The sequence below is a fragment of the Saccopteryx bilineata genome, chromosome X, assembly GCF_036850765.1.
Source record: "Saccopteryx bilineata isolate mSacBil1 chromosome X, mSacBil1_pri_phased_curated, whole genome shotgun sequence".
Taxonomy (NCBI): domain Eukaryota; kingdom Metazoa; phylum Chordata; class Mammalia; order Chiroptera; family Emballonuridae; genus Saccopteryx; species Saccopteryx bilineata.
The window spans coordinates 76,125,106-76,140,536 of NC_089502.1; the positions used below are offsets into that span (position 1 = coordinate 76,125,106).

General features: G+C 54.7%; 2 protein-coding genes across 9 annotated transcripts in view; both read left to right on the top strand.

The window, feature by feature from the left end:
* KIF4A (kinesin family member 4A) overlaps positions 1–2,820 on the top strand; it is a 130,514-nt gene extending 127,694 nt beyond the window's left edge. For 3 of the 4 annotated variants that reach the window (XM_066250031.1, XM_066250033.1, XM_066250035.1), the window contains 2 exons: positions 1,769–1,891; positions 2,137–2,820. In XM_066250031.1, coding sequence (XP_066106128.1) covers positions 1,769–1,891; positions 2,137–2,337 — 324 coding nt within the window. In that variant the 3' untranslated portion in view covers positions 2,338–2,820. The remainder of the gene's footprint in view (positions 1–1,768; positions 1,892–2,136) is intronic. The other variant, XM_066250032.1, reaches the window with a different exon arrangement.
* Positions 2,821–5,375: 2,555 nt separating this feature from the next.
* GDPD2 (glycerophosphodiester phosphodiesterase domain containing 2) lies at positions 5,376–14,819 on the top strand. Of its 5 annotated transcripts, XM_066250080.1 has the most exons (16): positions 6,826–7,062; positions 7,256–7,369; positions 7,773–7,876; positions 8,123–8,216; positions 8,389–8,448; positions 8,696–8,794; positions 8,981–9,074; positions 9,191–9,336; positions 9,451–9,533; positions 9,628–9,778; positions 10,760–10,981; positions 11,180–11,328; positions 13,416–13,563; positions 13,706–13,788; positions 14,030–14,058; positions 14,144–14,819. In XM_066250080.1, exons 1-16 carry the CDS (start codon positions 6,979–6,981, stop codon positions 14,194–14,196), a joined length of 1,713 nt encoding a protein of 570 aa, XP_066106177.1. In that variant the 5' UTR covers positions 6,826–6,978; the 3' UTR covers positions 14,197–14,819. The 5 variants fall into 5 exon arrangements, with proteins under 5 accessions (XP_066106178.1, XP_066106176.1, XP_066106177.1 ...); XM_066250081.1 differs by lacking the exons at positions 6,826–7,062; positions 14,030–14,058 and adding an exon at positions 5,376–5,747 and having other exon boundaries at positions 14,100–14,819; XM_066250079.1 differs by lacking the exon at positions 14,030–14,058 and having other exon boundaries at positions 6,825–7,062; positions 14,100–14,819.
* The last annotated feature ends 612 nt before the right edge of the window (positions 14,820–15,431 follow it).

The following is a 15,431-nucleotide window of genomic DNA, read 5'->3' on the forward strand; positions in this document are numbered from 1 at the left end:
GTGGCCAAGACATGGAAACAACCAAAGACTTTTTTCAATAGATGAATGGATAAAGAAGGTATGGTACATATATGTGCTATGGAGTATTACTCACCATGGAAAGATGAAATACTGTCATTTGCAACAACATGGATGGACCTTAAGAATATTATGCTAGGCCCTGGCCGGTTGGCTCAGCGGTAGAGCATTGGCCCAGCATGTGGAAGACCTGGGTTCGATTTCCAGTCAGGACACACAGGAGAAACGCCCATTTGCTTCTTCACCCTTCCCACTCTCCTTTCTCTTTGTCTCTTCCCCCTCCCGCAGCCAAGGCTCCATGGGAGCAAAGTTGGCCTGGGCACTGAGAACAGCTCCATGGCCTCTGCTTCAGGCGCTAGAATGGCTCTGGTTGCAACAGCAACATCCCAGATGGGCAGAGCATCGCCCCCTGGTGAGCATGCCCAGTGGGTCCTGGTCAGGTGCATACAGGAGTCTGTCTCTCTGTCTCCCTGCTTCTCACTTCAGAAAAATACACCAAAAAAAAAAAAAGAATATCATGCTAAGCAAAATAAGTCAGACAGAAAAAGTCAAGAACTATGTGATTTCACTGATATTTGAGATTTAGAACTAAAAGCAACAAATGAACAAACAAGACAAAAACTCATAGAGACAACAGTATGTTGGTTACCATAGCAAAGGGCGGTGAGGGGTAATAAAGAGTGAAGGGAAGTCAAATATATGGTGATGGAAGGAGATTTGACTTTAGGTGGTAAGCACACAATCCAATATACAGATGATGTATTAAAGAATTGAAAACACTTGATGCCTGACCGGGTGGAGGTGCAGTGGATAGAGTGTCGAACTGGGAGGACCCAAGTTCAAGACCCCAAGGTCACCAGTGTGAGCGCGGGCTCATCTGGTTTGAGCAAAGCTCTCCAGCTTGGACCCAAGGTCGCTGGCTTGAGCAAGGGGTTACTCAGTCTGCTGTAGCCCCACGGTCAAGGCACACATGAGAAAGCAATCAATGAACAACTAAGGTGTTGCAACGAAAAACTGTCTCTGTAAAAAAAAAAAAAAAAAAAAGGAATTGAACACTTGAAGCCAATATAATTTTATTAACCAATGTCTCCCCAGTCTTTAAAAATTTTTAAAGATTTGTCTAACCAGTGGTGGCGCAGTGGATAAAGTGTCGACCTGGAATGCTGAGGTTGCTGGTTCAAAACCCCTGGCTTGCCTGATCAAGGCACACATGGGAGTTAATGCTTCTTGCTCCTCTCCCTTTTCTGTCTCTCTAAAATCAATAAATAAAATATTTTTTAAGGGTTTTAGACTTGTAAAACAAAAGAAGATAAAGATGAAGATTAGAGCTCAGGCTTCTTGACTATTAATCTAGCTTTTTTTTTTTTTTTTTACACCATCAGGTCAAAATACTAATCAAAGCTCTACAAGAACTTCTTTCTCTTAGCCTCAGTTTCCTTCTCTGATAAAAGACTAGTATAGACAGCAGCCTGTGGAGATGCTAAAAAGGATACTGCAGGATTGGAGAAAGGAAAAGTGAATCAAAGAAATGATCAGAGCTTGGTCTTGAGACCTTGCCTCGTGACGTGCCCATGCTACCTCGTTCTTTGCCCGCAGAAGCTGCCATCAGCCCACCCCCACACATGGTCTCCCTAAGACCTGCTCAGACACTGACGAGGCCCTCCGAGCTGGTGTCTCACTGGGTGGAGGGGACTCTGGTTCTGTCACCCTGGAAACTGAATTTCTGATAGCCTGCCTGCTTGATTCCCAGGATAGCTCGGGCACCACTGAGCGGAGCCGAGATTCCGAAGGCTCCTTCAACCTGGAGGATCCCACAGAGGTAACCCCGGGACGGAGCTTCTTCAAGCCTGTCTGTGCCACTCCCAACAGCAAGGTCGGTGGGCTAAGAGGCAGCCATTGCCAACTGTGTCACCTCGTCCCAGCCTTAGCCAGACAGGGAGTGGTGTCGGGAAGGGGGAAGGACAGACAGTCTGCCCTTTGGGAACCAGGGATGGGGCACAGGCTAGAGTCTGTTACTATCCGCAGAGCTATCCTGGGGACGCCTTGTGCTGTTGGGAGCAGGCTGAGCCCCTGCCCCCCCAGGTGACACCGAGTCATGCCTGTCTCTGGCCTTCCTAGATCCTGAGAGAGATGGGTGACATGCAGCAGGCTCTGCTCACAACCCAGCCAGGCGCCTCCTCCCTCGGCCTCCCAGAGCTGGACCATGCCGCCACGGAATCCCAAGAGAACAAAGCTCCAGGGAAGAAAAAGAAACGGGCGCTGGCCAGCAATCAGAGCTTTTTCTCTGGCTGTTCCCCTATCGCAGAAGAGGCCCGCTGAACTGGACTCACCACCTCTGCCTGGGCAGGCGCCTTCAGGTTGCAGCCAGAGGGGGTTTTTAAAGATTCCTCTAAATTTCTGGTTTCTTGTTTTGGAAGAAAAGGACAGCATGCTACCGAAAGGGACGGAACTTGTGTGGGATGTCAGCCCTGTGTCCAGCGTGCAGCCCAGACTGCTCCTGTCTCCTCTGGAAGGGCCCCAGCCACCTGCTGGGAGCCAGCCTACCCTGCTCACCCTGGAGACCCGGTCCCCAGCACCACCAGCCATCCCCAGTCTGTGCTACCTGATGTCTAGGTGATCTCTGCTTAATGACGGAGCCCGGACCGGGTGGGAAGTCTGGCAATGGCCCTGCGCCCCACCTCAGGAGCCAGGTCTCTGGATCCGAAGTAGTTTTACAGTACCTTCAGTGCTCTTCCATGATGCTGAGGTCAATGAAAACTTTTTAAATGTTAATGATGTAGTTATATAAATAAATAAAATTTAGTGCTTCTACTGTTTGGAAAGTCTTCTGCGCTATAGTTTCAACATGTGTTCCTTGGCCCGTGGGGACACTATGAAGGACAAAGGACAATCCATGCACATACCTGGTCCTCAGTGCCTTGTCGTGGTCCCTGTCCCTCTAGGGGGATATGAGCACCATGTTATGTCCTCGTGTCACTCTGCTACCTTAGGAAATTAGAATAACACTAGCAAAACATGGGCCCAACCTCCATTTACAGCCTGCCTAGCCACTAGATCTAGGAGGAAGGGACCATATTTAGTGAGCATCCATGCGCCTGCCACAGTTTGACTTAAAGTCACAAAGTCAATAAGCAATAGAGCTAGGACTTGAACCCAGGTCTAACCACAGCTCTTGTAACTGGAGCAGCAGCACATCCCTGCTGCCCCGAAGCCTGGTTTGTGCTTGGAGGCACACTGGCCTGCTGTCTCCTTTGAAAGGGCTGCAGAGGGCCGTGGCTTACTCCTCACTAGGCAACCCGAGTTCTCCATTTCTGCCTAAAGCTGAAAGGGGGCCCCCTCAGAAAGCCAGCCACAGGTGCTGACTGGCCTTGGGCCTCTCTTATGCACGCCTTCTGAATCCCAGTCCCCCCCCTAATAAAAGCACCCCAGAACTCAGCACGGGAAGCCAGGACTCCTGGAATTCACAGGGGCAAAGGAAACAGCAGGACGGCCTGCTGAGAGCGAAGCCTGCGGAAGACTAGGTGCCCCCGCAGCCCTCTGGCCTGCCAGCTAGCAGCCCTGCTTCTCTTTGCATTTTAATGTCAAGGGAGCCAGAGAGCCTCTGCCATTGCCAACTAGAGCCCCTGGATACAATGGGAAGGCCGGGAGGGAGGGAGCTGTCTCCTGGCATAAGAGAAGTCTTTTTGCTGTTGCAATCCCAGTGTGTGCAGGGGGAGGGGTGACCAAGCTGTCCCCAGAGAGGCAGCCTTTCCCACCCACACTGCGCTGACCCATAATGGGCTGAGCCACCATGTCTGCCAAAAGGTAGAGCAGGAAAGCGAGTCAAGGCAGCCCAAGCCCTGGTCCATGCAGAGCCCTGGGCCTCAGCGCTCAGCTGACTACAAGTGCTGGCACCCCCTCTGCTGCAAACGGGCCACATGCTAAAGCTGACAAGCATGGGGAGGCCTGCACAGCAGGCCTTACAAACCCAGGGACAAAGTAGCCGCACAGGGTGGTCTGCACCAAAAGTGTCTAAAAGCAGATCTTGGTGGGTAATCACGTCCTAGGCCTGTAGCTCCCTTGACAAAGGTCACTCTTTACCTTAACTGAGCCTTCTGATTGTCTTTGTGCATCTATGACAACCTACTGGCATTTCAGAACACTCTTTCCAAGAATCCTCAGGACACACCTACTGCACCCCCATTGTTGTCTTGTCCCACATACCTCTCTATTTCTCTATTCACTGTGTAAATTATTAACTATCCTGTATTCACCACTGTAAAAGAAGGATGTCTGTTTTCCTTTTGATCCAGTCTGAGGTTTCCCCACTTTCCACTGTCCTGACCTCTTAACCTGCCTCAGGTGGGTTTCGTGGAGCCCCCTTGCATCTCCTCCTTTGACTCGAGTGTGCAGAACAGTCTGCACAGCTGCCACTCTCCGGAGCATTTTCTCAGTCCTGTAGGAGTTTGCTTCCCAGCAATTGTCATCAGTTTGGCTCAAATTAACTCATAAGCCTGATCAGGCGGTGGCATAATGGATAGAGTGTCCAACTGGGATGTAGAGGGTCCAGGTTCGAGACCCCGAGGTCGCCAGCTTGAGCGCGGGCTCATCTGGTTTGAGCAAAGCTCACCAGCTTGGACCCAGGGTCGCTGGCTCAAGCAAGGGGTTACTTGGTCTGCTGAAGGCCCGTGGTCAAGGCACATATGAGAAAGCAATCAATGAACAACTAAGGAGTCGCAATGAAAAACTGATGATTGATGCTTCTCATCTCTCTCCGTTCCTGTCTGTCTGTCCCTATCCATCCCTCTCTCTGTCTCTAAATAATAATAATAATAATAAAATAAAAAACTCATAAAAATTCTTACAGGTTGGAGCGTTTCTTACGTAGACAATGTGTTGATCTTTCCAAAGACTGTGACCCTCACACCCCACATTCCCCAAATGATTCTTGCAAGGAAACTGGATGCCTTAGAGATGAGGCGGCTGGAATGACGCAAGTCCCAGCCATCCTGAATGAGCATATCCTGTCGGGGTGATGGAGGGGAAGGCCCATGGGGACCCCTGGCTGAGAAACAAGGCAACCTACTGCCCAGAATGCAGGAACTAGCTTGCAATTCTCTCTCTCTCTCTCTCTCTCTCTCTCTCTCTCTCTCTTTCTCACTCACTTTGCAGAAGTGGAAGTAGCCTCCCAAGAGGAAAGGGAGGCTGATGAACCAAGCCTGCCCTCCCATGAAGCTGGAGACTGAATGCTGGACTCCCTCACACACCACTCCCCCGGGGGCTGGCTGGGGCCCTTCTCCTGTGCCAAGTTGCCAAGTTGCGTGGTCACCTCCCCCCAGCTTCCCTCCTGCCTGCCAGTGCCCTCAGCCCGCGCCTTCCTGAGCCAGGACAAAGCCCCAGCAGTGACTGAGGGGAGCAGGAGGCGGGACAGAGGGACAGGGAAGGCTGCACAAAGGAATTCCTCGCCCCAAAGCCCCCTGATCGGCAGCAGCAACTAAAGAAGCAGATCTGCTACACTCCCCTCCCTCCCTCCCATCTTCCCAGCCGGACTGGGCACAGGCCCGAGAGCAGCTGCAGGCCTTCAGAGAGGACCCACACAGCCTCCTATAGGTGGCAACCATGCCACCTGTTTGACCGGTGGGCTGAGCCGCAGAGTGGAAGAGGGAGGAGGCACACAACTTGGAGAGCGCTGGGAAGCAGTGCGGTGCAGTGTGGTGCGCGCGGTGTGGAGCAGAGTGGCCGCTGAAAAGGTGTGAGGGCCGGGCAGGCTGGTGCTGCAGGTGGGGGGCGGGCGGGGCAGCTGCCACGGGCAGGGATTGGGCAGCGCCCTGCTCTGCCCCCTGACCGTTTCCAGACAGCTCTTGGACGGAGGTGGGACTCAGGCAGGCGGTGCCTGAGGCCCAGGGGCAGAACCTGGGGGGAGGCAGGAGGTGCAGATGGAGCCTGGGGCAGGCTGCCACAACCCAGTCCCGGTCTGGGCACGGGCAGGGCCTCCTTTGGGATGGCTCTTGCCTGGGAGGGGGACAGAAAGCAGAGAAGTTCCTGTGCCCCAGCCCCAGCCCCCACCCCTCTGCACCCACCCTAACCTTCTTTCCCAAGGCACGCTTAAGGTAAGGAGGGCAGTCTCAGGGACAGCCACCCCGTCCTTTCAGGAGCCTGGCACTGTGAACCCAGCTAAGACTCCCCAGCCTCAGCAGAGCCCACATGACAGGAGGCTGTGTCTCAGAGAGCACACACTTTGGGTGTGTTCAGGAGCTCCTTTACCCGCCCGAGATCATCAGCGAACCCATGTGTGCTGCAGCCACTAGTACGCACGCCTGTACACAAATCGCACCCCTCTTCCGGACACTCAGTATCCCACCCAGCCTAGCTTGGGGGTCAGTCTCAGGAGGACCTGAAAGCAGAAGGCCAGGGATCACCTGTCCCAAGACAACCACACCCCCACATACCTTTGCCCTGTATTTGTTGCACTTTCACCCAAGGCACCTGAGAGGGTGGGGCCCCGGAGGGAGGAGGTGGAGACTGCGTTCCTGGCCAGGCTGTGGACTTGGCTGGGCAGGTAGGGATCAGACTGGGGCGAGAGGGCTTGGCTTTCCCAGAGGTGCGGAGACAGAAGAGCCCCTTCTGAAGGCTGCCTATCCCCCCCCTCCCCGCGTTTCTCCTATGGGCCATGTCCCTACCCCCTGGAAGGTGGAGACAGAGGATCCTTCAGTCAGGGCTTTGTGAAGTGTGCAATCTGTATCCATAGCAACTGGCCAACTAACTAGGCCTCCCCTTAGCCCCAGGTCAGAACTGGAACTCCTGCTTCAGGTTACTCCTAATTCCTGAGGTGGAAGGCTCCGTATGGCAAGGCTGCCAGAAGCTTAGCCAGATCCGCCTCAACTTGCTGAACTCAGTTCGCCCCAGCTCCCACAGTTTCTGTGGGTTCCTCCCCCCCCCGCCCCGGGACAGCAGTGCCGCCCCAGAGCTGGATGCCGTTACATGGGGTGCTGTGAAGTAGGAGAGGTTGGGTGCTCGTCCTGCCGGCAGAGGCGGGACTGCCCAGGTGTCCTGCTGACTGCCCAGGTATCCAGACTAAAGGAAAGGAGAAAGCCTGGAGATTGGCCCCCTTTGCTCGCCTCCTCTGGCGTCTGGGACCTCCGTTGCTGGGCAGCAGCCCAGGCCTCTGCTTCTTTCCCAGGCTCCTCGGAGACACTGGGGGGAAGGCTGAGGTCTGCCTTCTACCAGAGGCCCTGACAGCGGCGTGTTCCTCCCCTAGGCCCTCACCATGGCCGAGTTCCAGGACTGCTGCTCCGTCTGGGCCCGCTGCCTTCTTTGCCTGTATAGCTGCCACTGGAGGCAGTGCCCCCAGAAGAGGATGCAGACCAGCCAGGTGGAGTAGGGTGGGAGCTGGAAGTCTACAGCAGAGGCCGCCTGGAGGGGAGGGGGCCTGGAGGGGAGGGGCCTGGAGGGGAGGGGGCCTGGAGGGGGGGGCCTGGAGGGGAGGGCCTGGAGGGGAGGGGGCCTGGAGGGGGGGGGCCTGGAGGGGAGGGCCTGGAGGGGAGGGGGCCTAGAGGGGAGGGGGCCTGGAGGGGAGAGGCCTGGAGGGGAGGGGGCCTGGAGGGGAGGGGCCTGTACTCCCCAGGAAGAAAGGCGCTCTCAAATCCGGGAAGAGCTTCCTGCAAATCAGAGCAGCCCAGTGCCTGGCAGGAAGTCTCCTTGAGCTGTTGTTCTCCACTGGGGATTCTGAGCTGGAAGTGGGGATCGGTTGTGAGCTCCTCCCTGCCCCTTTCCAGTGCGAGTGTGTCTGGTTCAGCCTGCTTGTCTTCACCTTCCTCCTGTCCCTGGGCTGGCTGTACATCGGGCTCATCCTTCTCAATGACCTGCACAACTTCAACGAGTGTGTCATGGACCCTTCTGCTCAGCATACACGGCACCTGACTTCCCATTCTGGAACCCCTGGGTGCTCTCGTCCCTTAGAAGACCCCTCCGCGCAGCCTTCCCAAGTCCTTGGAGTCCCTGGCCCTTGAAGGGGTGCCCCTCACTGCCCTCTAGTCCTCCTTCAAGGTCCGCCCACCCTCAAGCCCCTTGGGCCACTGCTAACACCCTCTCCCGCACTCAGAGGCCTGCCTCTCCCCTCCCACAGATTCCTGTTCCACCACTGGGGACACTGGATGGACTGGTCCCTGGCATTTAAGCTTTTTGTCTCTCTCCTGGTCACATACGCATCCCTGCTATTGGTGGGTCAGGGGGAAGGGGGCACCGGCACTGGCCTAACCCCTCCTGGGCTCTTCCCTGCTACTGAGCTCTACCCTGTCCCACTGTGGGGAGAAGGGAGGGCAGTGTCACCCTGGAAGCCACCTCCATGACCCACCTCTCTCTGCCTCATTACCGCCTACACCATCTGTCCAGGTCCTGGCTGTGTTCCTGTGGTTCTGTGGCCAGCCTCTGCATCTGCACGGTGTGCACAAGGTAGAGTGGGAATGGCAGTGAGTGGGACACAGGTCCCTGGGCCCCGCACTCAGCTGCCTTCTGGCTGAGGGCCTCGTTTTCCTACCGGGTTCAAGCCCAGGACCTGAAACCCAGGAAGTATTTGCTAAACGGAAGAAGGTGGAGGAGTCAGGGGAGCAGAAGGGCCCTGTTTTCACGGAGTACTGTGCAGCCCAGGTGACCATGGCCCCAGGCTGACATAGAGGCCCCATTCATCTGGGTCCCCCAGGTGCTGCTGCTCCTCATTATGCTCCTCGTGCCCTCCGGCCTGGTTGTGCTGGACGTCCAATGGAAGCAGGAGTGGCTAAGCTTAGGCCTGTCACTGCAGGTGAGTGCCTCATCTCCAGTGCCTGGCACAGAGCCTTGGCCTACGGCCAACCCCAGGACCTATCTTGCTCACTGGTCCCCCGAGACTGCAAGAGGCTCTGAGCTCCAAAAGCCAGGTCCTCGGAGGAGAAAGGGAGGGCCCTGGAGAGGAGAGCCATCCCCTTCCCCCTCCAACTCTCACCCACAGGCCACAGCCCCATTCCTTCACATTGGAGCCGTTGCTTGTGTCACTGTCCTCGCGTGGCCTGTGGCTGATACCTTCTACCGTGTTCACCGAAGAGGTGCCAACCCCGTGCGCGGCAGGGCCTCGCTGCCCAACTCCCTGCACCAGCGCTCTGCTTTCTACCCCGGGGCCCACCCCTGGCCTTCCTCCAGCGCCTCCCCTCACTCCTCGCAGGTCACCGGATTCTGCTATTGTGCCTGTTTTTTGGAATTGTCCTGGCCATCTACCTGGTCCCCCTATGCATCTCCTCCCCCTGTATCATGGAAGCCAGAGACTTACCGCCCAAGCCCAGGCTGGTGGGCCATCGAGGGGCCCCGATGGTGAGTGTCGGGCAGAATGCTGGCCAGTGGGAGGGGCTGCATCAGCCAGGCCTGGGGCTTCCCTTCCCAGGCTCCCACCTGCCCTGCCACTCTCTCCCCCGTTGCCTGCCCCAGCTGGCCCCTGAGAACACCCTGATGTCTCTGCGGAAGACGGCTGAATGCGGAGCTGCCGTGTTTGAGACCGATGTGATGGTCAGGTGAGGGTGGCTCGGGACCAGCAGGCGGCAGGGCAGGGGCCACCGGAAGTGAGAGCAGCCCCACAGCTGGCCTGCTGGCACCTTCTGCCCTCAGCTCTGATGGTGTCCCCTTCCTCATGCATGATGAGCACCTGAGCCGAACCACGGATGTGGCAGCCGTGTTCCCAACACGCGTCACCGCCCACAGCAGTGACTTCTCCTCAGCGGAACTGAAGAGACTCAATGCTGGGGCCTGGTTCCTGGAGGTGAGGACAGCGACAGGAGACAGCCATGTGCAGGGGCACTCGGGACAGAGTTCACTCATTGATAAGCACTTGCTGAGCCCTGCACTGGGCAAGGGGCACACAGGCTCTGTCCGCAGTCCCTCCCGCCTAGTGGAAAAGGGAGCTGACTGACAGGACCTGACTGAGCAAGTGAGCAGAGAGGTCTCTGTGTGGTGGGGGGTGGGGGTAGGGGGGCAGAGTGCTTCTCTCCATCTAATCTTTCATCATGCAAAGAGGAAATTTTCACCTGCTTCCCAGACAAGTCCTGTTGCATGAAGTTCTTCTAACACTACCTGGTCCACAGTAAGTACTTAGTAACTGTTAGGTAGCTTGCTTTTCTAGGCCAGTGATTAGGATGTAAGGTCATGTGGTGATTACAAGAGGAGGAGAAGAGAGCGGCTGAGGTTTGGAATAGCCTCAAGGAGGAATGGGAGAGGGAACAAATCAGGGACAAGTGAAAGGATGGCTAAGTGGCACTGGAGCGAAAACAGGACTGCAGTGTTAATAGTCCACATGGTGTGCTCTGCCCCCCTAGGGGACAGGAGGCAGGCAGTGGTAAAGCTGACTCAGAGTTTAGGGTCTGCTGAACAGGTTGGTCAGGAACGTTGTCGAGGATGCTGTGGAAGAGTAGTTCAAGCCGTGGAGGGACCGTGAGTAGGGGATGTAGATGCAGGGAGAGCGCTGCTGACGGCTTGGGAGAAAACCAAGGGGTTAAGATCCCAGAGGTCTTCATGAGAAGTGTAGTGAGAGACGGGAAGTTGGGAAACTGGGGAGGTAGGAGGTTGGGGTCACAGATCAAGGTGTTCAAGGGTATGGAAACGGCCATGGTTGGAGGATGGAAAGCCCCTGGCTCAGAGGTGGGCAGAAGCTGGACACCGAGTGGGGGAATAAATAAGCTGATGATGATGGGGCAATGGCCCAAAAGCTTCTTCTGGTCTTGAAAAACTTTTCCTCTTCTTATAGAGGCCACCCTTTCGGGAGGCCAAGCAGCTGTCGGGCCCTGATCGGACAGAGGCTGAGAATCAGACAGTACCCACATTGGAAGAGCTCCTGAAGGAAGCCACAGCCCTCAACCTTTCCATTATGTTTGATTTGCGCCGCCCCCCACAAAACCACACATACCATGATACTTTTGTGAACCAGACATTGGAGACCGTGCTGAATGCAAGGGTGCCTCCAGCCATGGTGATGTTGCCAGTGCCCCTCACCATCCCTTCTGCCTTCCCTAGACCATGGTGACAATCTGGAGCTGCTCCTGCCCCAGGGTCCCACCCAAGCTCATGTACCCCATTATGTGATCAAAGCTTTGTGCTCTGCCCCTGCCCCTGCCCCTGGGATCCCCAGGCCATCCCTAGCTTCATGGCCATCCTCCCTGAATCACAGGTCCTTTGGCTCCCAGATGAAGATCGGGCTAACGTCCAACAACGGGCACCGAGCATGCGCCAGATATATGGACATCGGGGAGTCAACAGAACTGAGCGGCCCCTGTTTCTGAACCTCCCCTATCAGGACCTGCCACAGTTGGACATAAAGTGAGTGCCAGAGGAAAGGAGCCGAGGGCATCGCATGAGGCTTCATAGTGGGGAAGAGTCAGTGCCGGGAGTGTGAAGGCCATTCATGTACTCATTCATTCACACAGCAAATATTGATCAGACACTTGCTAACTGTTGGGCACTAGTTGTTATAGGCTTTGGGCATACAAATAAAAGAGAATAAACCACTGAACAAAATATATGCATATTGGACACCAGTAAGTGATATAAAGATGATTAAATGGGGAGATGCGATAGAGCTATTGGGGTTGGGACTGAGGGGCTTGGGGGGTGCATCAGGAAAAGGTGGTGTCTGGGCTGAGAGCGAATGGGTCACAAGAGCGAACACTGAGAGGAGCTGTGGAAGAGCAGGGATGGCAGCCTCGTGAGCGAGGGGCGGGCGAGGCTGGGGAGGGCGGCAGGAGCCAGGTGGGGGAGGGCCCTGTGGGCCTTGTGGGCCACGAGGAGGATTTGAGCTTTCATTCTACATCAAAGGGCTAAGTGCGAGACAGGATGGACGCAGAGGAAAGAAAGGAGAGAACTGCAAAGGGAAGCTGGGCCCCGAAGGCTGACCCAACCAGTAGACACGATGAACTTCCAAACATTCAGATAGAAAAACTGTGCACTGAATGACAGCCCAGTTATCATAAGTATTTTAAGGATATTTCCCCAAGTTGTCACCACGGAGGGAGGCACAACATTGAGTTTGGCCCTCACCTTAGTCTTGTCTTGGTCAGTGTCGACTGCTGATCATGTTTCAGAAGATGTGAACTGCTAATGAATACATAGATGATGAAATGAAGGCCCTGAGGAGCCTAAGTACTCTGAGAGGACGGACCCAATGCACCAAGATGAAACGCAACAGGGATAGACAGAAAGACCTATATTTGGGGCCTAAAGCAGCTCAGTGGCACCAAGGCAAGATAGGAAACACTAGCATTAGCAGGAACATGCGGAGAAGACTGGGGCTTTGACTGAACAGTGGGCATAGAATCCTTGGTGGCACATTGCATTGCCGAAACAGACCTGACCTGGTGCTGCCTTCATATAGGCACTGTGCCCATAAGGCTGGAAGAGTTTTGCTCCCCTCAAAGCTTGTGAAAGTCACCTGGAGATCACATGCAGGTGCAGACCCCATACTCCGAAAGGAACATTGATGAATTGGAGTGAGATCAGATTAAAAGGGTTTCCATGGTGAAGGAAATGATAAGCCAGGTTACAAGCCCCAGCCGCTGTTGGGCCTACAAAAGAGAAGACTCAAGGGGATGTGGTCAGCCTGACCAGGTTGTGGCGCAGTGCATAGAGCATCAACCTGGGACACTTGAGGACCCAGGTTCGAAACCTCGAAGTCACCAGCATGAGCACAGGCTCATCTGGCTCGTGGGCTTGAGCGTGGGATCATAGACATGACCCCATGGTTGCTGGCTTGAGCCCAAAGGTCATTGGCTTGAAGCCCAAGGTTACTGGCTTGAGGTCAAGGTTGCTGGCTTGAAACCCAAGGTCACTGGCTTGAGCAAAGGGTCACTGGCTCGGCTGATGTACCCCGGTCGAAGCACATATGAGAAAGCAATCAATGAACAACTAAGGTGCCACAATAAGTTGATGCTTCTCTTCTCTCTCCCTTCCTGTCTCTATCTTGGGCACACGCACTACAAGAAAGGGAGGGTGATGTGGTCACTGTTCCTCAGATGTCTCAAGGGTTGTCATGAAGAGACATATTTCTGTGGCCCCAGACAGCAAAGATAGGAACCCATCAAAAGACAGAGTCCAGCTATGCAAAGAAAATCACTTCTGGTCAGGGACTGCCAAGCTAAGGTGGGACTGATGGCTCCTTGGCAGGGACACTGTAGATTGAAGCGGGATGGAGGCAGCCTCCCATGCCTTGTGCCCCACAATTCTGGATGTTCCCTGTTTGTTTTTTAAGTTTTATGTATTGATTTTAGAGAAAGAGACAGAAACATCAATTAGTTCCTGTATGTGTCCTGCCCAGGAGTTGAGCCGGCAATCTGTGTGCTTTGGGACAATGCACTAACCAACCGAGCTATCTGGTCACGGCTGGATGTTCTGTTTCTTATTCACCTCCACAGGGCACTGCATGAGGACGATGTCTTGGTGAACCTATTTGTAGTGAACAAGCCCTGGCTCTTCTCCCTACTTTGGTGCACAGGGGTGGACTCAGTCACCACCAACGACTGCCAGCTGCTGCAGCAGATGCCTTATCCCGTTTGGCTTATTGTAAGGGCTCTGAGACTGTCCCCCTTCTCCTCTGTCCCCCTCCTCACTTCTCCTTAACCCTGTCCCTCTCTTCCTTCCTCCCCCCCCATGTACTACCTCTGGGGCGCTGGCCACTGACAGGGGCCTTTTCTCCTTCCCACAGTCCCCTCAGACATACCTAATGATGTGGCTCCTCACCAACTGTGTCTCCACCCTGCTCATTTTGTGGCCCTTCCTCCTCCGTGGGTGAGTGCTCTGTGCCTCAGCTCTCTGGATCTTGATTCTCCCCAGAGTCCTGGTTATGGGACAGATTCAGACTTCTATGTGCTTCCTGGGGGGTGGGGTGGGGTCTGTTAGGTACCTTTGAGACCCTTCCTTAGACACCAAGTTAGCTTGAACCTGGGAAAAGCAATTTGGGGAAATCCAGGGTCAAAAGCTTGTGCTGGAAGCTGGCAGAACTCACAATGGGAAGTTTTTCTCCCCGTAGGAGATGCACTGAGAAGACAGAGATGACTGGTAAGCACTTCCTCCCCTCTTCTCGTTTTTCTTGTCCATAGTTTTCCCCTTACTCATCCCCACCACGCCTCCCGCACCTCTCCAGGCTTGGAAACAGCTGTGCTGCTGACCAGGATCAACAATTTCCCGACGGAGTGAATGCCCTTGCCTAGGTTCCCGCCACCCCGAGTCTGAGGCCTGTCTACATCTGTCACCAACAAGGAAGGGAGAATAGCTGAGTGCAGTGTTGCTGGGGTAGGGGCGGGCTGAACTTGGCTGACAGGTTTTGAACTATGGGGGCCTTCTGCCCAGGTGGTGGACATGCTCCCAACTTCCATGGAATCATCTCTCCTTTGGTTTTTGACCTGAGGTGATGGTGGAAGAGAATGAGTCATGAGCCCTTTCTCTGAAAAGAAAATGTTTTAGAACAGATTGCTTAGATAATGTTTCAGACTTGTGTCTTTATGTTCTTGTGTAGAAAGCACAGAGTGTGTCAGGGATGGATCAGCTTGGGACAGTGACCTAAAGAGATGTCAAAACGACCTTCTTGGAGAATGTAAGATGATGGAGAAACCGACCCCACTCCATGCATTGTATCCCCTAATCTCTGTAATTTAGCTGCTTTCCTGCCTACAGGCTGGGGTCTAAAGAGGCCATTTAGCCCTGGAGTTTTGTGCCTACAGGTGGCTTTTAACTACACACAACCTTTTTCTTCAAGACACATACATTGGTTCATGTTTCTTATCTCTTAATCTGCTTCAGAATAAATTTCACTTCCATTTGGCCAGTCTCAACTTCTCAGCACTGGGGCTGGGTAGAGGATGCACCCTCCATCTAGGGTTCTATGTGATATGACAATGAAGGGTCGTTGTGGGGAGACACATGGCTAGAGGTGGGAGAGAGCACTCAGGCAACGAAGGGCTGAAGAGGGAAACTGGAAGTCAACGCCAAGGGAGGCGATTGGGTGGCCCGCGGAGCGCTAGGCAGAGTTGCTTTGTAGCTCCACCTGGTGGTCACCTGCCCCAAGAGGAGGCCCCTGTCGGTCATCACCCTGACCTGTTGGCTGAATGCCACCTGTTTCCCCTGCCAGTTGGGGACCTGTGTCCTTGACTCCAGACCTTGAGGGCATGGTTTAATTTCCACAAGTTTTCGCTTCTCTTGGCTACGGGCAGGGTCTGGTTACCCGGCTGGCCTTTCCTTCGAGGAGCAAGTTCCCCATTGTGTTTGCTCCTCTTGAGTGCCTGGGTTACACAGTAGGTGACAGGCGCGGAGCTGGCCTAGGATAAGGAGTCTGGTGAAGGGGTGCGGCTAGCAAAAAGGGGAACAGGCCTGACCTGCGGTGGCGCAATGGGTAAAAGCATCGACCTGGAACACTGAGGTCGCCGGTTCGAAGC